This window comes from Eutrigla gurnardus (assembly GCF_963514095.1).
Source record: "Eutrigla gurnardus genome assembly, chromosome: 4".
Classification (NCBI taxonomy): domain Eukaryota; kingdom Metazoa; phylum Chordata; class Actinopteri; order Perciformes; family Triglidae; genus Eutrigla; species Eutrigla gurnardus.
The window spans coordinates 18,687,773-18,705,171 of NC_139918.1; the positions used below are offsets into that span (position 1 = coordinate 18,687,773).

At 41.3% G+C, this 17,399-nt stretch overlaps 3 protein-coding genes across 5 annotated transcripts; all 3 read left to right on the top strand.

Moving 5' to 3' along the window:
• Positions 1-93: 93 nt before the first annotated feature.
• Positions 94-4,186, top strand: LOC311012917 (putative flap endonuclease 1 homolog). The gene is made up of 11 exons (XM_084008732.1): positions 94-336; positions 769-835; positions 1,298-1,400; positions 1,654-1,708; positions 1,855-1,916; positions 2,020-2,156; positions 2,314-2,374; positions 2,487-2,618; positions 2,725-2,870; positions 2,958-3,102; positions 3,292-4,186. Exons 1-11 carry the CDS (start codon positions 255-257, stop codon positions 3,346-3,348), a joined length of 1,047 nt encoding a protein of 348 aa, XP_083864858.1. The 5' UTR covers positions 94-254; the 3' UTR covers positions 3,349-4,186.
• A 181-nt stretch (positions 4,187-4,367) lies between these two features.
• Positions 4,368-11,064, top strand: agfg1b (ArfGAP with FG repeats 1b). Of its 3 annotated transcripts, none has more exons than XM_084008729.1 (12): positions 4,368-4,677; positions 6,932-7,025; positions 7,301-7,416; positions 7,931-8,069; positions 8,181-8,337; positions 8,517-8,630; positions 9,138-9,273; positions 9,449-9,528; positions 9,626-9,718; positions 9,899-10,057; positions 10,582-10,676; positions 10,889-11,064. In XM_084008729.1, the coding sequence occupies exons 1-12, from the start codon at positions 4,511-4,513 to the stop codon at positions 10,943-10,945; spliced, it is 1,407 nt and encodes a 468-aa protein (XP_083864855.1). In that variant the 5' UTR covers positions 4,368-4,510; the 3' UTR covers positions 10,946-11,064. The 3 variants fall into 3 exon arrangements, with proteins under 3 accessions (XP_083864855.1, XP_083864857.1, XP_083864856.1); XM_084008730.1 differs by having other exon boundaries at positions 4,369-4,677; positions 8,523-8,630; XM_084008731.1 differs by lacking the exon at positions 8,517-8,630.
• A 1,387-nt stretch (positions 11,065-12,451) lies between these two features.
• Positions 12,452-14,241, top strand: fbxo36b (F-box protein 36b). The gene is made up of 4 exons (XM_084008733.1): positions 12,452-12,577; positions 12,955-13,063; positions 13,319-13,491; positions 13,713-14,241. The coding sequence occupies exons 1-4, from the start codon at positions 12,482-12,484 to the stop codon at positions 14,217-14,219; spliced, it is 885 nt and encodes a 294-aa protein (XP_083864859.1). The 5' UTR covers positions 12,452-12,481; the 3' UTR covers positions 14,220-14,241.
• Positions 14,242-17,399: the final 3,158 nt, after the last annotated feature.

Below are 17,399 nucleotides of genomic sequence, written 5' to 3' on the forward strand. Positions count from 1 at the left end.
AGGCCTGTTTCTGTACAATGCTGACCCCTACTGCTCCATTAGCTGGTGTGCACCACCAGGAGGATGTTAAAGGGATTTTAAATGGGACGTTATTGGAGGAGAGGTGTCGTTTAAGTCCATTTAAAGTCCATTTGTAACACCCAAGATCCTCCTTAAACGATGATTGGTTAGTAATAATTGTTATTTTCCGGTCTGCTGCGTTACCGGAAGTATTCATGAGAGAATACAGAAGCTGAAGTGGTGCTGGCAACATAATGGGGATCACCAAACTGGCAGATTTGATCCGCCAGGATGCTCCTGGTGCTATTTCCCACAAGGAGATCAGTGACTACACGGGTAACACTGCTGACCTCGGATCAGTCTTTTCTTATTACCAGCGCGGTTGATGTTTCGTCGCATCGAGTCGTGAATGCTAGCAGCTAACGTTAGCAAACAAGCACCTGACTAGTTAGTTAGTTAGCTCGACTATAGCTAACTTTGACTAGAAATCACTGTACAAGAACGCCTCTTTAAGATGAACTTCACTGAAACACGTCACAGTGTCAATGCTCTTGGTATATGATTGGACCAATAATAACATTCCAATAAAAATACGCTTTTTTTGCTACGAATGTTCCTGACACATTTTGAGAATGGTTCTTTTAACTTGTGATGACGTGTTTTTATCCTGTGCGATTACTATTTTGACTCAAGTGATGGATCGTCTTCCTCCACTGCTAAAGTATTAAAGTGTATTATTAATAAATGGTGTTGTGTTACAACCCACAGGAAAAGTCATCGCACTGGATACCTCCATTGTTATGAACCAGTTCCGTGCAGCGACGCCTTCCCTCAGGTGAGCTCATGAACGAGTTCCCATTCTGTCTTGCTCTTTTTTTACGTGGACCTCTCCAACCAGTGTTAATTGAGTGTCCTGAATAACAGACACCAGGAAGTCGCAAGGCAGTCCAGTATAATAACCCTACAGTGATTTCTAACTCTTAACTTTTGAGTATTTTGCTTAAAATGTTGACTGATTTGTGCATTTTGAGGCTGAATTCTGTGGTGTTAGTGTTAGTTGTGTATGATTGCATTATATTGGACAGTGTTTCTAACGTCTTTATCGTTTTGCACATGAGCAAACATTTTAGAAACGCCTTATAAATTAATGTAATCCAACACAACCATAACATTGAAAGGAGACCTCTGACACAGTCTCCACAACAATTTAAAATAATGTATTTAATAATCTACAGTGGGTTCTATCCTTTGGTCAGTGTAATTGTATTAAATGTCCTTTATTTTTTCTTCTCTGTAGCCCCCTGACAGGTCTCTTCTTCCGCACACTCACCTTCCTGCAACATGACATAAAGCCAGTCTTTGTGTTTGATGGGAAGCCCCCTGGGGAAAAGACAGCTGTTGTAAGTGACACCTTTGGGACTTCATAGTAACCATATCCTCCTGGTGTGAGTAAGACGGAGACTAATCTGAATGCTTCCCTCATGTGATCGTGATGGCAGTAGACCTGCTTGCCTTATGTGTTGATTGGAGAAAATATCTAAAACAAGGAAGTGAAAGTGAAGTCAGTACGTGCGACATGATGGACAGCTACCGCCTGTAGTTAATACAGATGACTCCCACCCATGCTTATGGAAGGTCCTGTTTTTCCTGCAGCTTGAGAAGAGAGCTGAGGCCGCTGGTTGGAGGTCCTGCAACCGCACAGGTGAAGGTACGTCAATGCAGATTTATTACCACACACTGGTTTTTGAAGTTGTTTGTTGCAGAATTCATTACATTCTGGAGAAATCTACACTGTAAATGTTATTTGAATATCAAGTCTTATCAAGTGAACCTTGAATATTTTGCTCCTTGCAGCATCACACCAGACCAAAGAGTGTCTCCAGCTCCTGAAGCATATGGGTGTACCTGTCATCCAGGTACGACCTGCTCAACATATTTGTTCATATTTCTCTCTTGCATCATGTATTTGAATTATTATTTTTTGAATCTCTCTCGCTTTCTCTCTGTCTTGTGCTCCAGGCTCCAGGGGATGCTGAGGCGATGTGTGCCCAGCTGGTGAGAGAGGGGACTGCGGACGCTGTGGCATCGGAGGACATGGACACACTGCCGTTTGGAGCCAATATTGTCATTCGCCAGCTAAACGCCAAGAGGGACAGGTAAGGATGTGGTGCTTAAGGGATTGGATTGGAGTCGGATTTTATTGTATTTTGATCCATTCCTTAGTATAATTCACATTCGTGCTATACTGGAAACTGTTATAATGTAAATCTATGCTCTTGTTCTTGTTTGTCTTCATCTTCTACTTCTTCACAGTGATGTCACTGAATATTCTTTAACCAAGCTGTTAGAGAAACTCCAAATTAGTCACAATGAGGTGGGACTGAAACTTTTGAGATGACTTTGAAAGTGCAAAATATCATGATTTGTACAACCACTTCTCAGAAATACTACAAACAAGTCCTTCTTTTGCAAATTTCTTCCACCAGTTTGTTGACCTGTGTATTTTGTTGGGCTGCGACTATTGTGACAAAATAGCCGGATTGGGTCCTAAGAGAGCTCTGACACTGATCCAGAAGCACCGTACCATTGAGAATGTGGTTTTGCATATCAACAGAAAGGTACAGATGGACAACCAGTGGTTTTGTTTTTCGAGTCCGTTTTCATTCTGCTTTAAAAAAAAAAAATGAAGGCTCTGATAAGACAATCATATCTGCTGCCCTTCAGACGTATCCTGTGCCACATTTCTGGAAATATAAAGAAGCACGGAAGATATTCTTGGATGCACCACAAACAGTAGCTCCTGAACTCACCTGGACTGAGCCAGATGAAGAAGCCTTGGTTGGGCTTCTCTGCCACGTCAATCACGTGAAGTATGTACTTTTTGCTTTTGCACAGCTAAATGATGCTTCTCCATTTCTTTCAAAGAGTTGTGACTGTATGTGTCAATATGTTTTTAGGGAGGACAGGGTCCGTCGACGAATGGAGAAGTTCCGTCAGACGCGAGAAAGTAAGCGGGAGGAGAGAGAACAGGAAAAGGCAGCAGGACGGAGCAAGCAGACTCGCATGGAGGACTTCTTCAGAGTAACCAGAAAGAGGGAGAAGGTGGGCTCAACAAAACCTATATAAATACTTTTAAAGCTTATTATATGATTTCAGAACATGATTCATTTGAAGCAAGCTATAATGATCAAGCAGTCAGTTATGACCCCCCCAAAAAATCACTGTTCATTTTCAGTAGTTCCAAATGTGGTGTGTTGATAAACCTAAATAGTTTTCTCTCTCATCGTCTAGCCTGTGGAAGTTGCAGACTCTGTAAGCAGCAACAGAAAAAGACCAAAATCAAAATAAGGTCACCAGCATCTCCCACTTTCTGCCTCCACCATTCCATCACCCAAGTTGGAAGATCGGACGCTTTCAATGCTGTCTGCCAGTCCAGACATCTCAAACAATTTGCAGACAAATCAGTGATTCTTATCTTGAATTTCTGCCACGAGGAGATTTTTTTAACCAGCTATCATGTTTCAATCCTGTGCTGAGAGAGTGTGGCATCTTCAGCATCCATGCCAATAACTTAATTCTGTACATTTAAATTTTATCTTCTGTTTTTTTTTTTCAACAATTTCAAGGACAGCAGCTTTACATGTTGAATCGTGGTTTTGTACTGGGAGAAAAGTGCCTTCCAGTCACCAAATTTAGAGGATGCCAAAACAAGTGTCTGACTTTGTCTCGACATGGGAGCACTACCCCCACTGACCATACAATAATTTGCTCTGATCTTAACAGCAGTGTCTGCAACAATGCAGTTCACTGAGCAGTTCTTCAGTGTATCCAGCAGTTTCCTGCAGACCTACCAAGAAAAGCAGAGCAGGCGGTGGACGGCTATGAAAGGGAACATTGTGATGACTGTCAGGGAGGCCTTCCCCCAAGCCAAAACTGAAGACAGGGGATGCCTCATCACTAGATATTCACTGAGCACCTGTTGTGTTCAGAGAGCCAAAATGGGGACCCAAGGCTTGCATTTTAAAACATGCACTAAAGTCAAAAAGAGACAGTGAGATGTTTAAAATGAATGAAGAGCAGAAAGAAATACTTGTAAATAATAATAATAATGTATGTTTTACATTTTGTTTCATACACAATGATGTTGTGGGTTTCTTTTTTTATTATAAAAAAAATCATGTTGAAATGGTTTTGTTTGTGTTATATACTTGTGTGTAGTGTTATCACAGCACCATTTTCCAAGATCTTTTCTGAAAATAGTTTTGCTTTTACTAATCAAAAAACGAGGCATCATTCCAAGCCGACAGATGGCGCTTGCGCGTGTGAAGCTTGTCTGCGTCACACATTTTACGTGTAGAAGAAGTAGTTGTCGGTCGTCCAGTCTCCACGGCCAGGAGGTGTCTGGCCGCCGCCGTTGTACCCGAATAGTTCGCCCTGAAGACACCCGCCCTGCCCTTAGTCCCCTGAGCTGATTCCGTCCCCCGGTGATACCAGCCCGCTGTCTTCGGCCATGGCGACGAGTTCGAAGCGAAAACAGGAGGAGACTCATTTGAAGATGCTCCGGGAAATGACTAGCCTGCCCGCGAATAGGAAATGCTTCGACTGCGACCAGCGCGGCCCGACCTACGTTAACATGACAGTGGGCTCCTTCGTCTGTACCACCTGCTCTGGGATCTTGTGAGTTTCCTTTTGGCCGAAAGTCTCATCTTTAATTATTCACAGTGTCCGCCAGGCGAGGACAAGATGCCGCGGTCGGTCATGGATTTGTTCCGGTCCGTAACTGACTTGGCGGTACCGTTAGCTCATTAGCTAGCGTTTGTAGTCGGGACAGGTAACGTCGGTTCTGCTCGGCCGTTGGGCTTGGTCGGAGAACTTATTGTCGGTCGTTAGGTTTGTGTAAAGCTGGACTTCAGTGTGACAGGGCGTGGTATTATACATACCTTTTAGGCATTGTGAGGGATGGCTTCAGTGACTTTTTCGCCCCCCCCTCTCTGTGTGGTCAAGGTTAGCACGCCCAACGTAAAAGGTTCATATACCTAACGGTCATAGTCGACCACCTCTTTTAAAAACAGCACTTCACAGAGGAACTACTCTAGTTGAACTTTAGCAGGATCTCTGACATGGCAAACACACAAACGCACCTCCTAGATAAGCCTCACATCGACGAGATAAGCAGGGGCAGGAGCAGGGTGGGTCCCACTACTTGGGAATATGAAAGACGAAGTAGGGCAGTGGGTCGTCTAATGAAACCACTTCTTGTTCGGGAAATCGTTACGAAATTATAACCAGGATTGAGGCAATGCATCTGACTCACATTTAGTTGCTACAGAGGCAAACTTCTTAAAAAAATGTGCTGTCAATGTGTTGAGTGTGTTATTCTCGTAAGGGGAGGTGTTACAGTGTATAGTAGCTGTATATGTACAATATTTAACCTGTAATTGTAAGCTAATGGTGTGTATTTGTGTATTGTGTTACGTGATATTGTGTGTTATTCCCTGTTGTATGAGTCTGTGCCCATGCCCGTTGTTAAACTGTACAGAATAAGGACAGTAGAACGCCAAATAGGGTGATTTGCTTAAGCTTTTGAATGCATGGAGAGTGCTTTTACCAGTTTAAAATACAATCCTTATAAATAGAATTCCCAAAACACTTAATGAGTAAATGAAAACGGATTTATTTAGCGACAAAATGTGAGACTTAAATGTGAGATGTCTACCATATTGTCTATATTAAGTACAAAATCTAAACATAACAACATGATTCACCACACAAGTGGTTTTCCCTCATTCTTCTTTGCAAAACTGTTAAAGCTCTGTCAAGTTGTGGTGAACGGCAATTTCAAATCCTGCCATAAATTCTGGTTGTGACGGTGGTCTGGACTCGGACTTAACATTGTTAGTTTTCAGCCATTTCTGTTATAGATTGCATCAGGTTTTCCTCCAGGATGTGTATTGAGTGTCTGATGTTATCCCCATCCCTCAAAGCCTCCCATGGCCTGCAGCAGCAGATCATGATGCTGCCATCACACAAACTTAATGGTGATGATGGTTGGATGTGTTTTGGTCTCATTAGACAATAGAGCCCACATCTCATGGCAAACACTAGCCCAGATGTGAAGTAATTTTTAAATTTTTGTTTCAGCAGCAGTTTGCATTTGCCAATCTGCCATAAAAGGGAACTGGTGAAACAACAGTTTTCGACTGCACCGTGTCTTCCAGCTTTGCAATAGAGCTCATCTGGACAACCTTAGGCGTCTTGATGGCCTTCCTCGCGCACAGACCTTCATATATTGAGAACTGCCAGCTCAAGGCAAATTTACAACCATTTAAACATTATTATTTTATGATTGACCTTACTATACTTTTAAGTGTTTAAGTTACTTTTCCTTGTCAGTGTTGAAAGAGTCTAAGGGTAAAGGCCCCTTTGGCACAAACAAGTCATCATTCTGTAATCTTGCCACATAAGCTTTTGCCAGAATACTTACCAGGTAGCCACCACTTACTGACACTGTACAAGTATGAATGTTGTTTATCTACAGTCTGTCAACAGTGTGGGCAATCTTTGTAGTTTTGAATAAGTCTTTTGTAATTTCAAATTAACAGTCAGAAATTTAATTAACTTGTGCCCTTCATTTTGATGTTGAGGAATATATATTTGCAATTAGATTTAGTAAAAAAAACTGTAAAGACGATGGTCTTCAAAAATGTTTAACTAGCAGTAAATACCCACCTCTGATATTTTGTTGGTTTCCGTCTGTCAAATGTCCCTACTTGCACTCCGTTCCCATCACCCAAACATAAAGTACTCTTACAAGAAAATATAACGTGTTGCTGGGGTTTTTTGTCTACTCATCCCATGTCACATGAACAGCATTGGGGTTGCATCCAGCTTCTCTTGTTCTTAAGCTAACATATACCTCCTCCACTGGCAGGCGAGGACTGAACCCCCCACACAGAGTGAAGTCCATCTCTATGACAACATTCACACATCAGGAAATTGAGTTCCTACAGAAACACAGCAATGAGGTATCGTGCATACGTCACAACAAAGGAGTCGCCACATTGATAAACATACTTTTTTATCGTCATTCTCACCTTCATTCAGAAGGTTCTTGGTATTTTTCTGAACCCTGCGTAGTCAACTTAATTGGCATTCCTCTCTCCCCACTTTTTTTCTCTCTCCCATTTCTCATCATCCCCTCCCCCTTTACTTTCTCTCACCTCTCTCCCGGCTCTGCCACCACCCCCACCTCAATCCCCTTCTTACCTCCCACTCTCCTCATTCCTCTGCCCCCCTGTAGGTCTGTAAACACATCTGGTTGGGCCTCTATGACGACAGGACATTAGTTGTTCCAGATTTCCGAGAACCACAGAAAGTAAAAGAGTTCCTTCAGGAAAAATATGAAAAGAAAAGATGGTAACATGATCTCATTGATGTTTTGTTTGTTGGTTTGATATGTTTTGGGAAGAGTAAAACCTGTTAAAAGATAAAAAAAAACAATATTCATTGCCATTATTCATCCTTTGGTTGTACATTAGCTAATATCTTCAGGTCGTTAAGTAATGTTTGCACTTGTTACGATCAGCTGTAAGCAAAGGAAATGACTGCTGAGAGAATCGTCCCTTCCAAAACACATTTTTTTCCTTATGGATTTGATAAGCATATGTTTTAGTTTCAGTAGGTCTTTCTGTATCTGCGTGTTAGTTTCCTCTTTTACTGCACTCGGTGGTATGAGGGAACATTTAAGACATCGTGCTTTATGAAGCAAGGTCCTGTTTGATTCAAATACCGACCTTTTTCCCAAGAAGCTCAATCAAATAAATAATAATTATGTGTTGTACTCACACAGTATCCAGGTTGGATCAGTTATAAAAGCTGCTTATGTTTTTCCCCTGTCTCCTCATTTGTGTGTTGGTGTTATTCCCTGGAGGTATGTGCCTCCAGACCAGGCAAGGGCAGTAGCAAGTGTCCAGGCCTCTGTATCTGGCTCCTCCGCCAGCAGCACTGGTAGTACTCCAGAAGTCCAACCTCTCAAGACACTACAGCTCAACAAGACCCCACTGCACCAGGTAACATGAATGTACATTGAGGCTCTATTTGTCCATGAGATATACATCTGTAATGCCTTTTGGTATTTGTTTGGAGAACCGTTTTAACTCTTATTTTTGGCTACTGCCCAGTCACCAGGGTTAGACCGTTTCCAGGCTCATAGCGCTGCGCAGGAGAAGAAGTTTGACTTGCTCTCTGACCTGGGAGGAGACATCTTTGCAGCTCCAGCCACTCAAACTTCCAGTTCTTCCAACTTTGCCAACTTTGCACATTTTCCAAACCATTCGGGTAAGATAGTTTTCTTTCAAAGGTCCCAAAAGGTCCAACATTTCACCCAGACACTCAACACACGTTAATACTGATATTTAGCATTGTGTAGCTTTGGTTTGTCGTCCATCCCATGCATTCCTCTGCCATTCTTATTCTCCCCAGATTCATTTTATGTGTTCATTTTTCTTTGTGTATAGCTGCAGCACCTCAGGGTAATTCAGATACCAACTTTGCAAACTTTGAGGCATTTGGAAACACTGCAATTCCATCCCATCTGAGCACATCACCTCCCTCAAAGTCCTTTTCATCAGGTACCCCCCTCCCCACCATTGTCTTTCCTCCACCCTGTTCACGACACGACACACTCACCTTCATCTCAGTATTATTTTTATGGATTTCTTATCCACTATGTCCACTGGGCAAGCCCTTTCAGACAGTAATGTTGTTTAGATGCTTAGATCATGTCACTGCATGTCACATGTTGGTCATCACTTACTGTTGAAAACTTGATGGAAACAGATTTCAGTTTTGAAAGTTTTTTAACTGATGCTAAATGCAGAGAGCATTTCAAGATGCTTAATTTTTAGCGATGTTGGGCACTATAATACATCCTTTCAATTTGAATTAATTTGACTCAGAAGCACTGTGAAGGGAGACACCCAGTGGACATTTGGCCCTAACCCAAAATACCACACTCTTCCCTGAAGCGTTTAACTATTTATTTTGTCTTTTTAGTATTTGAGTGCGTGTGTGTCTGTATGTTTATGTGTGTGGCACTTGATCTTTGAGTATTCCCCCACCCCAAAATGTGTTGAAAGGGGGAGGTGTGCCGATCCCGTCGAGGTCTAGTGCCATCCCTGCCCCGTCCAGCCACAGACAGGATCGCTACGCTGCTCTGGCTGAGTTGGACAACGAGCTCAGCTCTTCTGTTACCTCAGGCAGCAGTGTGCCAGGGTGAGAGTCTGACACACACACACACACGCACAGTAATATTGTTATAGCACTGTTAATAAATGTTCACTAATGTTTATTACAAGTCTAAGAACACCTTTCAAACTGGTTCGAAAGGTCAATTCATCATGTGTTCTTCATGTCTTAAAAGGATGTAAAAACAGCGTTTACTTTACAGGAACTTATTTGGACCAGTGCTTGGTTCATCGCCAGCCCAGAATGCACCTGTGTTACCCAGCATGCAGCCTGGATTTGGAGGTGGTTATAGTGATAACTACTACAGCGTTGCATATGGAATCATTTTCACGTGTAGTTTGAGGACTCATTTTGCAAATTCCTCCCGCATTTCCTTTAGCCGTCCCATGCACAAATCCCTTTGTTGCTGCAGCTGTTGCCCCGGAGATGGCCATCAACCCTTTCCAGGCCAATGGCAGAGCTCCAGCTGCAGGTGTGTGCACATTTACAATTTAAATAGACATTTGTGTTACTTTGATTTAACCAAGTTACATTGCCAAGTAGCTTTGTGATTTGCCAGTGTCTAGAATTTACTCCTCCTTGTGTGTGTGTATGTGTGTGTGTGCGTGCGTGTGTGCAAATTTGTTTACACAAATTTGTGTGTGTCTTGTAGCTTCATTTGGCACTGGCTCTATGAGCATGCCCTCCGGCTTTGGGAATGCGTCTTCCTACTGTCTTCCGACCAGTTTCAGCGGAAACTTCCAGCAGCAATTCCCTGGCCAGGCTCCTAACCCTTACCCTCAACCTGGGGCCTACCACCCTCAGTCCAATGGTTAGTGTCTTCCTACATCCCTCTGTCCTCTCACCCGGCTCCAGCTGTGCAGTATCTCTGTGATTAAGGCCACATGCAACTTTTTCCTCAGCATGGATTTGTGTTAACTTTATCTACATGATGTCAATCTGCATCCATTGGAGACTTGCTGCAGTGAGTTAAAAGTGTGACTTGTCAGTGGCAGCTACTGCACAGTGATAAAAGGTTGCTTTAGGGTTGTGGAAAGCTCTGGACCAGAACCACAATAAACAAACCTGACATAAGGCTCGATTCACACCTCAATGCAATCTGATATGCTGGGCTTGGCTCTCTTGTTGATCTTTATTATCTCCTCTTGCAGTTAAATCTCATAATTTAGTTAAATGTAAAAAGGTTGTTTAGTCTTTATGACTAGGCCTGCTCGTTATGGCATGTTGATATAACAGCTGCAATGAAATATGATTTTTATGACACATTGCTTAACTGCTGGAGAGAGCAGACTCAACCTGTTGAGAACAAATCCATTTTCCCTATATCACCCCAAGGCCCTGCATTCCCAGTCTATGCCCAGAACAAGCCCTCCATGATGCCCTTTGGACAAGCCATGGCTGGCCCTGGCATGGCCAGTAACCCATTTATGGTGAGCATGTATTGCACTGTGTTTTCCCAACTTTTGGGGTTAAAGAAATAAATAAAGGATGTACTGTGGGGGCTTTATCCGTTTAACAAAACAATTGTACTGATTCATTCTGCTATAAATTTACTGCTATTTATTAATGTATAATTTTGAAGAGATCATTTGTTTCTGAATGTTTTCTGTTGTACTAAATCTGACTGCCTCTCTTGTTTCAGGCTGGAGGCCCAGCTGGGTCATTTCCTTCGGGGGGTTCGACCAACCCTTTTCTGTAGCACCACTCCCAGTCTTTGCCACCAGTGGGCAGCATGCAGCACATATACAACTCATCCGTTCCATCATGCAATTAGTGGCAGTACTTTTTTTAAAAAAAGACTTGTTTTCTTTTATTTTTATTTTTTTATCCCCATAAAAAATAGTTTACAACACTAGGAAGGAATACAAAGGACATTATTGAGGACTAAGGGACTGTTATGGGGGGAAATGTACTTTTTGGATGATATACTTTATATGCTTTTTACTTTTTGTTTATGACTGTAAGCTCTGTGCATACCATCATTTGTAATCACAATTAAGTACATGTTATGTATAACGAGGACTGAGTTAACGAGGGTGAGTATACACATACCTTGTGGAAAACTCCCAACTACAAATTATCTACATAGGTAGGGGTATACACTTAAATATTACTAACTGGTTCCATCCAAATCCACGATGTTTGGTTTGGATCAACTATAATAATGCAGGTATTTCATTTCAAAAGGGATTTATTTTTGTTATTTTAGCTTGATTGCGGCTGTACTGCAACCCAAAGCAACCAAACCCACATATTTTTTTAAATTTGAGTAATATCCCAAGCAGGTGGATGGGAAACGGTATTGATCTGGACTATTAATCATCCTTTTATCAATATTGCCAGTATCTGTGAAATTTTGAATAAAAGGGTCGGGGCTTTTTGGTTTGAAACCAGGGGCAGCTCCTTGAATATGAAGCCAGCATAGACTTCAGATGCTTTAGCCCGCCAGCTAAAGGGGCAGGCATGTCTACTAGAGCACAAATGGAGGAACGAGACAAGAAGTGCCAGCTTTAAGATGATATATCTGTATCCTGTCACCCTACCTTATTATAAATATTGGTAAAATTCTTAAATATACTCAAAGTAACCTCAGATATTCACTACATTCTATGAATATGGTAAAGACAAAAGGAACGACTGTAAAGAAAACGTTAGGGTTGTGGGTATGACAAATTGAGTTGCTTCAAATTTAGTCAAGCATTTATTCACATGGTTGTTGGGAGTGACAGCTTTACCAGACCCTGCCTGGACAAAGAAAATGTACGTTTTACAACAAAAATATTCATGAAATGTTAGTTATGTTGTATTCACTACACTCCCTTGACACCTGTCTCCTCCTTTGCCTTTCTTGTTAAAAAAGTGAAGAACACAAAGAGGGGAAATAGGGATCATCTTTCAGTTTGCTCTGAATTAAGGCAAGGAAAAAGGACAGATCAATGTAGGGATTATTATTATTATTATATTACATAACAGGATCAGCCTGGGACTGAACTAGTGTCTCACTTGTGCCACCAGTGACTAACAAATGAATTTGACAATGTGTTTCTTGTCTTTACAAGAATAGGTAAAGTAAATGTGTACATATATAAATATATGTATAAATAAATTAAAAGATTTTTTAACTACAATTTTGACTTTGTGTCGCTTTTGATCATTCTATCATAGAAGTCACAGTGAATCAGATCTGTGCCGTTGCCATGACAACGCGTTACCATGACAGCACAGAAACTTCGACATGGCGTCCCTGTTAACAGACCCGTTGTTTGAAACGTCCGGAATCGGTTTTCCACCCAATAAGAATTTTTATTATTTTGCTGTCACCAAGTCAGGAGTAAGTATTGATATTTTTGAACTGGCATTAGACCGGCCAGAAACGGCTAGCTAATTAGCAAGGCTTGGTTTAGTAAGTTGGTCATAATGTTGCTAACTTGAATTCGCTTCCCAACGTTAACAACGCTAACATTAACGGCAGCTAGCTTAACACGACCGCAGGACTCGTTTTAACGTTAGCTAGCAATTAAAAAAAAAATGTATTGAAGCTAACGTTAGCTGGTTAACCTAAAGATATTTCCCTCTATTGCTCTTGTAACGTTACCTCAGAAAATAATTTCATTAAGTATGTTAGAGATATTATAATGTTTCAAGTTTAGGGCTTCAACGAATAAAGTGTGTTTTCATGTTTTGTATAAAATGAATGGTCACTTTCAGGTGACTTGGAGATGGTGGAAGATATCTCCAAGAATTGTTGACAGGTTCTCCAAGCCTGGGGAGCTGAAGGAGTCTCACCAGGACTTCCTAGGTGACACTTGGCTGCAGAGTGAGGACTAAGTATTTAGGGCTTTTTTTCTAGAGCTGGACACATCACAGAAGTCTATGCAGGTGCAATGAGAAGTTGTAGGGGTGTAATATGTCTAGGAAGAGCACATGTGCAAATAATGAGCTACTTTAGCTTATAGAAATGCATTGTACAGTGCAATAGTTTTTTTTATTCAGATTGTGTCTTGTAAATATTTCATGTGAGAAAAAATGTTTGAATATGGATGATATGTCCAATAATGGGGCTTCTTCTCAGGTGAGGTCAGTATGGTTTTCGGTCGTCGAATCTTGCAGTACACCAAGGCTTTGTGCCAAGGGCGTTATGATTATCTGGAACGCCTGCCTGACTCCTTACTTCTGCGGATAATAAATTATCTCGAACTAGAGGATGTGGGTCAACTTGGACGGACATCACACAGGTTCAGGCAGGTGAGTTCCAGAGACGCACAAAGAGAAATGTTTTGCAAAGTAAACTGTATCCTTTTAGAAACATTAACTCTGTTATTTAAGATTTCACCATTGCATGTTTTGTCTTCAGTAAATAATTAGTTATTTAATCTAAATTAATCTAAAATAAAATTATATTCTTATATCGGAAATGTTATATGTTTATTGTAATATTCCTAATGCTTACGACTTCTGCTCCTCAGCTATGTGGCTCAGAGGAGTTTTGGGAGCAGGCAGTTCAGCTGCGCTGCAACACAGTGTCGGCAGAGGTGAAATCTCTGGCACTTGAGATGGGCTGGCGCAGCATCTTCTTCACCAGCAAACTACAGCTGCAGAAGTTGATCAGCCGCAGGAGGCTGAAGACTGAGGAGCTCGAGGAAGGCCAAGTCTCTGACCCCGATACAAAGGCAGAGGAATTTCCTGATGAAAGCTCAGAGACTAACCAGACATCCGTTTCTAAGGAGGCGTCTCACCATGGCATTATCCCAGATCTAAGTCTTGGCACTGAACCTGGTACTCGCTTTGACACCAGCTCTTGCTGTGATGTTGACGTTAACCCTAACCCTGAACCAATGGCTGGCTCTGATTCTAGTGTACCTTGCCAGCAGTTTGACGACAAAAAGAGCTGTGTAGTAACACCGGTGCAGAACAAAGAACTGAGCAATGGTAGCGGAGACTTCCGTTCACAGCCAGACAAGACAATGACTTAGTCCTTTTTTTCAAATCTTGCAGAATTCCAGGATTGATATGCCATTTATACACAATCCTCTTCCTGAAATGACTTGTGTATTGATTATATTTGTCAAATGTAAATAATATCTTTGTTTTATATGATTTGTCAATCCTTTACATGATATTTAGAGCCATTTTGATTAGTATCTGGTGTTGTACATAAATAAACAAAAAACATGATCATATTAATTGTTTACTGTAATTTTCAAGTTGTTATATGGGATATTGTAAGTTTTAGATTTAATATGAAGTTTAATATACAACTTTACTTGAGTGGACACAAGCATGTGTTTATGTTATAATGCATGCTTTGTGACTAATCAATATGACACTTAATAGATCAATAATGTAAAAAATAAAGACAGAAATGCAATATATATTTGCAGACATGCTATCTATTTGATAGGTCATATGGGTTAGTTACAGTTACATCATGATCTGGTTTCGGAGAGGACACAGATAATGACTTTGAGTTTGATAGGATTAAGAGTGCAGTGCACACAAAAAACAGTCCCCTAGGGGGCAGAAGCTGCTAGTAGTAATGGTCCAGCCTGTGCTCAGCTCATATTGATATCATGTCCTGAGACAGTTTGATCCGGGATTAGCCAGGTGTGCGCAGCAGTCCACCTGTGCTTCTGGCCTGCACTGTACGTATCTCCTTGAAGGGACATTTCACTACTACTTCATTTTGCAGTCTTAGCAGGTGACTCTTGGAACTAGTTAAGCTCTGCCTTGTGTCCAGAACATATCTGTAAAGTGTAGGAGCAGGAAAAATAACCCAGCGAGAGGAAGCAGTTAACTGCCCCTTTTTGAGGAGAGCTGGGTCCTGCCAGGAGATGAATATTTATATGCAACTACTTCAGTCGCTGACTCTTCTGGCCTGGTGGTACCCCCTACTGAGTCTGCAGAGGCTTTGCACAATGCAAGTTTTGAAAAATCCTCCACTTAACTCCAAGCCCAAACCTAAATATTGGGACCTAATGGTACAAATAATTATAGAAAGGGTCCTCCAAATCAGGTATCCATTGTTCCATGTTTGTCCTCCTCTATGTGGGCTGCTCGGCTGCTGTCTGATCCAAACTCATTGGCATAATGGTAGTCTGCATAGCATATGACCCCAGATCTGAAAAAGATGTACAAAGTCAATCACTGACCTTTGACACACTCACCACCCAGAGACAGAACAGAATCATTCCAATCACGCCCCTCTAGCTATTCCAGAGTCAGCCTCTGCACCCGACCTGCATTGCTGTGGAGCGTTGCACCCAATCACCACCCAATCAGCTTGCAACAAGGGAGAAGAGAACCCCATAATGGTTTTGGCCTGAGTTGAATTGGCCTTCAGCTCCACGCTCAATATTTATGCAGCATAATCTAATGATATATTTAAATGGCATCTGTTTTATTTTCATATCTGTAGGAAAATGTATTACCACTGCATAATAGGATATTAGTGTGGTCCTGCTTATAGTGTCCATATGTTTTCATGTGGTTGTTTTGTATTGGTATTAATAGCTATTTCATTTCCTTATGTGAGAAACTAGTTTGAAACTAGAGCCAGACTGTTATTGGGTTTTAGTTGTTTATATGCGCTCGAGTTGCTCTGAGAAAAATCTGTTTATTACAGTTAATTTCTACGGCTCCACTGGGAATACTCCCCGCCCATGCCTCTTTTTGTGGAAAGCTTGAGAGAGGCCATAATAGGATGGAGGCAAACCACGTAAAGACCATGTAGTGAACCATGTGGGAGATGGGATGAGTATGCTCTGCCCATCTTAACCTTTACTCCCGCTTCAGGCCGGGCTAATCCGCCTAAGGTTAAAGGAGCAGACTGCTAAAATAGCAAACATCCAGAACAGAATAGAAGAGTCACAGAAATTCCTTCTATGCATGTATATGTATCTCTGCTTGATTTCTCAGCAACTCTTCTGATCTCCCTTGTCACCACTGTATCACTTTATCCCATATTGCTGTTTTTTAAATAACAGTTTGTTTAAAGCTGGTGCCCATTTATTGGAGGAATGTATTAATAATGTGATGGACCCTCAATGACAGGCTCACGGTTCATAGTGACGCGTGAGCTCCCATCTTACCACTCATCGGTTTCCCTGACCTGGTGAAAACCTCGTGACCTCTTTTCATCCACTCAGGAGGCTTAAGTGCTTTGCTGACACTATGTTCAAACATATTTTACATTTGATGTTTATGGCAGCCGACACCTTTCTTTATACATTTTAAACCTTGAATCATAAGTTTGTGAAATATTAGTAAATAAGTCATATTAAAATCTATTCTGTCCTCGACATAACCGACCACATCTTTTTTTTCCCTTTAGGGACAAATCCAACCAAAATCAACATTTGTGATCTAATTTCATTGATTGCTTTGTTTTTATTTCCAAAAACATTTACCCGCTTCCACATCGATCGCTCTGTGTGGGTGTCTTCCTTGCCTTTAACTCAGCAGCTCCCTGACGGCAGGCAAAGCCCTTGATCTTATGCAGGGCACTAACAGCTTGAGACCATTTGAGAAAGGATTAGCTAATATTATCTAAGGTTTATTGTACTGAATTAGCCCACATAAACGTAGCTGTAGCGTGGAGCTCCTGCCAGCAGCAACAAAGGATGTAAAGTGTCAATTCATCGTATTGAAAAATGTCAAACTTAAGACCACTTTTCTGGTGTGAGTAAAGTGCTGCAATAGTGAAATGCAAATGTTAACATTGCATTTTTATAAACCAAATAGAAGAAAGAAGCTCAGGTGCCACGTTCATTCTCTGTGTTGACTTTTTTTTTTTAACAACCAATGCTACACGACGTTACCTGCCATTTAAAGTAGAAATAGGAAAAAACTGAACTACACCACATCAGTTATTTGATCACTTGTGGTTGTAATGTTACCACACCCTACTCAGCACTCATTTAATTTCATTATGTACTGAATCATTTTTACACTTTTCACGCATTATGCACTTCCCACACAAAAAATGACAAAGGACTCAATAAAAAAGTTACTCATCAAGCTCATAGCGTTCAATCATTTGGTCTTTGTTAACATGAATAATAGTTGAACAAGTTGTAACATTATTCCCCAGAGAGTTTGACTCCACACAGAAATACACTTAATTTAGTGTGTGCATACCAAGTTTTCAAATTACA

What these genes read in the sequence shown, in the direction of transcription:
- agfg1b (XM_084008729.1), top strand. Translation starts at nt 4,511, where the DNA reads ATGGCGACGAGTTCGAAGCGAAAACAGGAGGAGACTCATTTGAAGATG. An exon ending in ACCACCTGCTCTGGGATCTT is followed by an intron (nt 4,678 to 6,931) that starts GTGAGTTTCCTT and finishes CTCCACTGGCAG; the next exon opens with GCGAGGACTGAACCCCCCAC. An exon ending in TGGCCAGTAACCCATTTATG is followed by an intron (nt 10,677 to 10,888) that starts GTGAGCATGTAT and finishes CTCTTGTTTCAG; the next exon opens with GCTGGAGGCCCAGCTGGGTC.
- fbxo36b (XM_084008733.1), top strand. Translation starts at nt 12,482, where the DNA reads ATGGCGTCCCTGTTAACAGACCCGTTGTTTGAAACGTCCGGAATCGGT. An exon ending in TTGCTGTCACCAAGTCAGGA is followed by an intron (nt 12,578 to 12,954) that starts GTAAGTATTGAT and finishes GGTCACTTTCAG; the next exon opens with GTGACTTGGAGATGGTGGAA. An exon ending in AGGTGACACTTGGCTGCAGA is followed by an intron (nt 13,064 to 13,318) that starts GTGAGGACTAAG and finishes GCTTCTTCTCAG; the next exon opens with GTGAGGTCAGTATGGTTTTC.
- LOC311012917 (XM_084008732.1), top strand. Translation starts at nt 255, where the DNA reads ATGGGGATCACCAAACTGGCAGATTTGATCCGCCAGGATGCTCCTGGT. An exon ending in GGAGATCAGTGACTACACGG is followed by an intron (nt 337 to 768) that starts GTAACACTGCTG and finishes TACAACCCACAG; the next exon opens with GAAAAGTCATCGCACTGGAT. An exon ending in CTGGGGAAAAGACAGCTGTT is followed by an intron (nt 1,401 to 1,653) that starts GTAAGTGACACC and finishes TTTTTCCTGCAG; the next exon opens with CTTGAGAAGAGAGCTGAGGC.